The sequence below is a fragment of the Trypanosoma equiperdum genome (genome assembly GCF_001457755.1).
Source record: "Trypanosoma equiperdum strain OVI genome assembly, contig: ctg_1983, whole genome shotgun sequence".
NCBI classification, from domain to species: domain Eukaryota; phylum Euglenozoa; class Kinetoplastea; order Trypanosomatida; family Trypanosomatidae; genus Trypanosoma; species Trypanosoma equiperdum.
This window is the reverse complement of record NW_027124041.1, coordinates 16,455-23,982: the sequence shown is the minus strand read 5'-3', so window position 1 is coordinate 23,982 and position 7,528 is coordinate 16,455. Positions and strand designations below refer to the sequence as shown.

The following is a 7,528-nucleotide window of genomic DNA, read 5'->3' as shown; positions in this document are numbered from 1 at the left end:
TTTTTTTTAAAAAAACTCTTCTACCATCGGTTTCTCTTTTTCTGCTATCATGCGGTTAGAGAAACAATAACAGTGACCTTACCCAGGCGCATCGACAGTAACAATTGCGCGTGTCGAGGCCTACAGAAGCCTTTTGGGAGGTTTACCATTAGTGAACAGTAAGGTAGTAATTGCCACGTGTGTGTGTGCGTTTGTCTCTTCCTCTGCGAAGGAAACGTTAGTAAGATAGAGACAGCAACAGTTACTACGCATTGTTGTGAAGTGTAAAACCAATGGATAATGAATCTACCAATGAAGCAGCCATTAATATTTCTCGGCAAACTGCCAGGGTTGCTATAGACGGAGAAGAGACGGCACCGCACGGGATTGAGGTGACGGCGGAGGCGGAGGCGGAGGCGGAGGCGGTTGTTCGGTCTATTCCCCAGCCTCAAGCAACGGTAGAGAATTCACATAACTTTGCCAGTGCCCAACGTCGACTCATGAACGACTTGCAGGTTATTCATATGAACAAGTGCGAACAGTTTTGGACGAGGCCGCTGGAGGGCGATTTGTTCCAATGGAAGGCAGTCGTTCTTGGTCCAGATGGGACTGCGTGGGAAGGTGGTGTGTTCAAACTGCTTTTGCAATTCCCCCCTGAGTATCCCTTTTCTCCGCCTTCTGTGCGGTTTACAACAAAAATATTTCACCCAAATGTGTATGGAAATGGGGACATCTGCCTTGATACACTGAAAGACAAATGGTGTCCGTCACTGAGCGTGGAGTCGGTTCTCTTGATGATTATTTCACTACTTTCAGATCCAAACCCTAACTCTGCAGCCAACGCTGAGGCGGCCAGTATGTATGTCCAAAGCAGGGACAAGTATGAGGAGCGTGTGAGGCGTGTTGTTGAAGAGTCGCTTGAACAATCATTCAGTGATGCAGATGATGATGATGCTACGGAAGGCGCGGAGTGACTTTCTACTTAGTGTGGGATATGGAAGGGCGAGTGGACATACACACCTATTTATATTTGTCGGTGGTGTGTGCCTCTCTGTCCCATTTTTGGGTTATTGTGCACATTGAAGAAACTTTGGTGCGTTTTGTGCGGGGTGCTGTGGTTGCGCGTGAGATAGTTGCCACGCACTGACCTCCAGGAAGTGGATGAGAAACAATCCCTTGACCTCTTTTCCTTTTCTGTCAGGTGTCTTGACCATTTTATTTTCACTGTGTGACAGTATTGTCGGGACTTTTTGGTGGTGACGGCATAAGGAGGCTCAAAAAAAATGCACATTTTCTGTTTTTTTTTTTTGAGATTCAGGACTTGGCATGCGCATATGTTCTAGTCTTTCCTTTATGTACCCATATATGTTCACTTACGTGACTCCTTCTATCAGGAACGGATGTGAGGGATGCGTTGTGTTCCTCTTTTGTACTTCACCATGCGCAGCGGTCGATTTTGATCTAGTTCGCTCTATCCAGTTATAAAACTGGTTATGTGTGTCGGAGGATCCATTAGAGGAATTGCATGCAGGTGACGAAACATTGGGGTATTTTTTTTCTTCCTCTATTTTTTCTGCTCAAACCTCTTAGTTGCCTTTTGATGGATTGCGGGGTTATGCACATGTCCATCTCGCGTTGTCGTATATTGCCCCACGGTCATACTTAATTCCATTCTGTAATTCCCAAATGCAAATTTCATTAAAAACTGACCCTACGACACAACCTCTCCCATTTTCGATAGTTTCCTCCTATTACTAACGGTTGGTTCCTAAGCGCTCTTTTTTCTTTTTTCGTTTTTACACACTTCTCCTTTAGTATCGGCTTGTTTGTGTTTGTGTTTGTGCTTGATTGCTGCCGCTTCATGGCGGCTCCATAGTTTTGGGTAATGCCGTTGAACACGTATATGTAAACAACTATATTTATTAATATTTGTTTACATGAATATGAATGTTTGTGTTTGCGTGTGTAGCGGTAAGCTGTAGTGTAGCGGGCGCAGGATCCTCTCCCTTACTTATGAAATTGTAGACACAAACACTTTTGGTGCGGATGATGTGGTATTCCATTTGTATCTTGCTTGTGCGTCGTTTGTTTTTTCCTTGGTTGCGTGACCACATGCTGCAGATTTTGAATGACGAGGCAAAACTCAGGCACAACAGATGAATGGACGGTGGAGCCGTGGGGTAAAGTAAGAGATGCCACCGTAGTTCTACAATAAGGGAGTTAACGGCATCGAGATGTTTTTACATCTCGTACGTCTTTCCCATTACTCCTCCTCCGCTTGTGGTTCGAGGAGGGGGGGGAGGAAACGAAAGTTAAAGTAACGTCGGTAGGGAATCAACGAAATTTTAACCGAACTACTCATGTGGATGTTACTTCTTTTCCTATTTTTTTTTTAAAAAAGAAACTGTTGTTATTATTGTTGCTCTGCTGTACTGGGTTATCACCTGCTGTTTGAGTGCGCGTATATATTGTTTTTTGATGGTTTTAACTCCATCTTCCATTTTATTCGTTCCTCACCATATTGAAATGGTTATTCTTGACGCTTTCACCCTTCTTTATTTTGTGAGTGTATTTTTTGTGCTCTCCGAGTGAAAAAAAAAACAATTATAGAGCTTAGCTGTTTTCCCTTGGCGGTGTGCAACTCCCCACTCCGTCTTTTTGCCTTTTTTGTTTTACTTCTTAATTATCATAGTGTGCTGCATCAGTTTGGCCCTGTACTTTCTGTGTTTCTCTTCCTTGTTTCTTTTTGATGTTCTTTGCTCCTTCTACTTGGTTTCCATATGTGTAACCGCATGTACGTATGTATAAAGCATCAGGATTATAGGGGGTGGTGGTGGTGGTGTTATGAACAATAAAAATGTGTTAGTTTCTGGCCAACGGTTGCGGCTGGTGCCTTACTTGCACCACCATGTGCCCCGCTACCACTGCTGGATGAGCGACCCCAAAATGTTGGAACTCACAGCCAGTGAACCACTGACGCTGCAGGAGGAGTATGAAAATCAGCAGGAGTGGCTCTGCGCAGAGGACAAACTTACGTTCATTATTCTTGCCCCAGTCTCTGTACGACAGGGTGAGATGGAGGTTCATGAAGGGGTTTGTGGGAAGTGTAGTGCCACAGCAGAGGAAAATGTGGAAGGCGGTAAGAAAATACTTCACTCATCCACCGGTGGTGCCAGTCAGCATAGCAAAATACCGGTGGACGCGGCGACAACATTAACGACACGAGATGGTGAGGAGGGGCTGTATGTTATGATTGGTGACTGCAATCTTTTCCTTCTTAGCAGTGGTGAGGGTGAAATGGAGGGCGATGGGAGCACTGACAGCACAGTTGACACTGCTTTTCATATTTTAAGCAGTGATAAAATAAGCAGTGTGGAACCCACCACAACAAATCCAACGGCGGCAGATTGCGGGCGTTGTTTCGAAGTGGAGGCGATGATCGCGGAAGGGAACTTTCGGCGCCGCGGGTTCGGTGAGGAGGCTGTGAGACTTCTTATGAGTTACGCACTTGACAAGCTTCGGGCCTCCCGTTTTGTTGCTAAGGTGCGTGCGAACAACTTCTCTAGCATCCAACTCTTCACATCGAAACTGGGGTTCACTTTACTGAAGGAAGTCCCTGTGTTCGGGGAGATTCACTACATAAAGTTTTTCATTGACTCGGATGGGGAGTCATGGAAGGAGGAGGCTGGTTATTTGATTGGAACGTATGACGAGTCAGTGGAGCGAAAGTTACGCATCACAAACTTAGTTCCTGAAAACGAGCAGACGTAAGGGAAGCGGGGCATGGGAGGAGTGGAGTTTCGCGAGTTGCAATGGGCAGAAACAGAAATGGGCGGATCAGTGATGTGACCAAACTTTCGGTAAGACATATTTTGGTAACGCGCGTGTTGGGGGTTTGCGACTGTTTCTGTTTAGGCGTACCTGTGTGTGCGTCAATGTTCCACCCCGGAGCCCCGTGATCCGTTACATCTTTTTCCTATTCCATTATGGAAACAGGCATTCAATGCACAATTGTTGAACTAAGAGGTATTGGGTAACCTCTGTGGATTGTGTTTACAGAAAGATCACAATCATACACACATCAGATACACAAATGAAATTCTGCTAACCCTATTTTTTGCAGACTGTCCTGTAAACTTTTACGTATTAATCCTGTTCCATACCTGAGAGAATGCGGTTGTATTTTTTGTTTTTAACTTTCTTTCTAAACCTTTCATTTAGTTCTTAACTACGGAAAAGGGAAAGCGACCTCTTTCCTCTTTCATTATCTATCTGAAGACCGTTCAGCGGCCCTTTGTTTCGTGCAAGATCGCATGGAGGAGAGTACTGAAAGATCACTTATCCGAGTTGATTCCCATCGCGATTCTCAACCAGAGCCAGTTGAAGATGCACACGGCGAGGATGTTGTTTTGAAGGGCGGTAAGACGCGACCACGGCCTATGCGTTTCGGTGTTCGACCACATTATTTCCTTCCAAATGATATTGTTTGGATTCGTCCCCCCGGTTTACCCTACTGGCCAGGGGAGGTGTTAGTAGCTGATGTTAAGTCCAATCGCATCACTGCCCGTTTGTTTGACCCGCCACCTTCCCTTGTTTCCTCAGGTGATGCTGATGACGGGTTGAAACGAGATTGTATCACCGCTCCCGCTAGCGCCGTGTATTTTTTTGACCGGCTGCGCACACCAGAAGATGTGGCGGATTGTATTGAGCAACGGTTACAGCGCACAAAACATAAGGTGGATGCATATGAAGCAGCGTTCCATCGTGCCGTAATGCACGCAAATCGGCTTGTGCGTATCGTGCTCAGTCCAGAGAAACTTCAACCATATTCTATATGTGGTGTTGGGATTGTCTACAGTCTTATGCGAACCCACATTTCGGCCCCACGACAACCACACACGGAAAACTTCATGCCACAAACGGCAGTTATTAGGCTTCGCGTTGGCTTAGAGAATGCGGTGAGGGACCTTAAGGGTTTCGAATACATTTGGGTGCTTTTCTCTTTTTCCTATGCTCTTCCTGTTGACGAAGAGTGCACGCAGGCAAAAGATAGCGCCACTGCGGCGGATGATACGGGCGGTGTGAAGGGTGATAGGGCAGAAGTTGCCGTCGGGGCGAAGCGCCAACGCCCTCGTCAGGGCGCAGAGCGCTCTGCTGGTTTCAAAACGATGTTGGTCCCCCCACGTGATAGTGAACTGCGAGGTGTATTTGCCACTCGAAGTCCCCACCGCCCGAACTTTATTGGACTTTCGTGCGTGCGTCTTGTCGATGTGCGCGGTTTGGAGGTTCACATTGCTGATCACGACCTTCTCCATGGCACACCCGTTCTAGACATCAAACCTTACTTACCGTTTTGTGATGCACATCCGGATGCGTATGCCGGATGGGTAGCGGAGTTGGATGCAGCTGGCCGTGGTGGCTCTGACCACAAATATGACAAGCAGTCGCTGCAGGTGGATCGCGTCTTTGAAGAGGAAGCAGTGGCGTGATTAAGAGAGGTGATTGAGACGCGCAACAAAGTTTGCATTCTTTTTGTCTTTTGTCTTCCTTTGCTTCTTCTTGACATCCCCCTTTAAACGTTACCAACTGTGTGGTGCTTCGGACGGACGAAGGGTCATGACGACGCTCATCTGCGGCTTTGTTGCGTTTGATGAAGCAAGTCTTGATTTGTTGTTACTGTTATCATCGCCGTTATTATTGTTTCTCGCTTAACTTTTCTAGTGCAGTTCCGTAAGTACTTTGCATTGCTACTGTGATATTTTATGGCCCTTTTGCTTTCCTTTCTCTTTAATTTGCTGATGCCACTATTTTTTACCATCACTGTTTTTCCTTCTTTATGTTTTTTTTTCTCATCACCACCCAAATCTCGCGGTACATCATTCATTTTCTCAACATAGCACAAGAAGTAGCAGTAACGCGTCCGTATATTCACCGGGTGTTGTGATCTTTGGTCTTTTTCCCCCTGTTATATTATTAATCACTTGGGGAGAACTTCCTCCACTTAACGAAGTACAGGGCGTTATTTTAAACGGAAGTTGAGGACACATCTGGAATAATTAAATAGTTGTTAGCAGGTGGAGTTATATATTGCTAAAGAAAGGAGAAATATAAACGAGAGAATACAAAAAAACACGAAGAAAGAGATATAATAACGGAAGAAGCGATAAACTGAGGGTAATAACGGGAGTGTCTGCATCAACGGCTCAAGGGAAGGGAGAAAACAAAGGGCAGTAGATTTCCTAAACTCCATTAGATTCGAAAGGAAGGAAAAGGAGGTTGGATTTGTGAAAGACAGAGGGTTGACAGCGTTATTGTGTAGGGTCTTCTCACCGTTGTGGCTTTTTGTTTTAATCATTTGCCTGAGTGCTGACTGAAGTGGAAAAGCACATAGAAGGAGGTCCAAACAACAACAACAACAAAAAGGGCAGCGATGTCGTCGAAGGACATTATTGGACAGAAGTCGGCAGCCCGCAAATTCACCGATAATATAAAGATGACGTGGTCACGCCTCCTTGACCAAACTGTCCCGCACCGGCCTCTGCGTTGGGTCATGTTCGTCTTCATGCTCTCGCTGTATATCCTTCGTGTCTATTTCTGTGGTGGGTTTTATGTGATCAGTTACGTGTTGGGCATTCATTTACTGTTTCTTCTGGTGCAGGTTATTACCCCGCTCGCAGATGAGGATTTGGGGAGTGAGGGGCAGCTCCCTCACACTGCCGCATCTCCCGATGAAGAGTTTCGCCCTTTCGTTCCACGGATGCAAGAATTTGTGGTGTGGTGTAGTATGATGAAGTCCGTGTTGGTTTGCACGTTTCTCACACTTTTTCGAATTCTGGACATTCCCGTCTTTTGGCCTGTCCTTCTCTTGTACTTTATCTTTCTTACCATTATACAAGTCGGTGAGCGTATTCGACATATGATCAGGCATCGCTACGTTCCGTGGAGTGCGGGTAAACCAAAGTTTGTGCCCAAGAGTTGATATTTCCAGCTGTCCTTCTGTTTCCTAGGGGCCATTTCCGTCAGTGCTTCACAAACGCATCGCATTACCTGTCCGCCCCCGCGTGATGCGGCTTTGCAGGTATTTTTACATGTTGGTTCGATTCGAAATTTGTTACGGGGATACCTCTTACTTTACTTTTCTAAACTTCTTCTTTGTGGTTACCTGTCGTGGGTCTCACCCATTCTAAAAAAAAAAAATGGGGTTTACCACTTCGTTCCTCTCTTCCATGCTATAATGTGCGAGCGGCCGTCAGGTATACGTTTAAAACAAAAGTGTGGGCGGAAAGGGGGATGGAGGGAAATCAAATTAGGTGTCGGTTTTCCGTGATGAGGGTAAACAAGAAAGAAAGTGAAAGGAAAGAAAAGGAGCGACGGAATGGGAGAAGAGAAGTGGAAGAAGATTGTACTGGAGGTTGTTCTTGTTTGTATTTGGTGGGGCGGCAATGAACTTATAGCTAACTGGTTGCGTATTTTTTGTTGCGGTTATAAGAGGAGAAGGTTCTGCAGCGGGGCTTTACTTCCCTTTTTCTTTTTCCTCTTTGTGCACAAA

The 7,528-nt window shown here is 45.7% G+C and overlaps 4 protein-coding genes across 4 annotated transcripts; all 4 read left to right on the top strand.

Annotated features, from left to right (window-relative positions):
* Positions 1 to 272: 272 nt before the first annotated feature.
* TEOVI_000918400 (ubiquitin-conjugating enzyme E2, putative) lies at positions 273 to 953 on the top strand (the record flags this gene model as incomplete). Its single annotated transcript, XM_067223852.1, has 1 exon — positions 273 to 953. One exon carries the CDS (start codon positions 273 to 275, stop codon positions 951 to 953), a length of 681 nt encoding a protein of 226 aa, XP_067079953.1.
* A 1,870-nt stretch (positions 954 to 2,823) lies between these two features.
* TEOVI_000918300 (N-acetyltransferase, putative) lies at positions 2,824 to 3,750 on the top strand (the record flags this gene model as incomplete). Its single annotated transcript, XM_067223851.1, has 1 exon — positions 2,824 to 3,750. The coding sequence occupies one exon, from the start codon at positions 2,824 to 2,826 to the stop codon at positions 3,748 to 3,750; it is 927 nt and encodes a 308-aa protein (XP_067079952.1).
* Positions 3,751 to 4,292: 542 nt separating this feature from the next.
* Positions 4,293 to 5,468, top strand: TEOVI_000918200 (Uncharacterized protein family UPF0066, putative; the record flags this gene model as incomplete). Its single annotated transcript, XM_067223850.1, has 1 exon — positions 4,293 to 5,468. The coding sequence occupies one exon, from the start codon at positions 4,293 to 4,295 to the stop codon at positions 5,466 to 5,468; it is 1,176 nt and encodes a 391-aa protein (XP_067079951.1).
* Positions 5,469 to 6,409: 941 nt separating this feature from the next.
* TEOVI_000918100 (endoplasmatic reticulum retrieval protein, putative) lies at positions 6,410 to 6,958 on the top strand (the record flags this gene model as incomplete). Its single annotated transcript, XM_067223849.1, has 1 exon — positions 6,410 to 6,958. The coding sequence occupies one exon, from the start codon at positions 6,410 to 6,412 to the stop codon at positions 6,956 to 6,958; it is 549 nt and encodes a 182-aa protein (XP_067079950.1).
* Between the last annotated feature and the right edge of the window lie 570 nt (positions 6,959 to 7,528).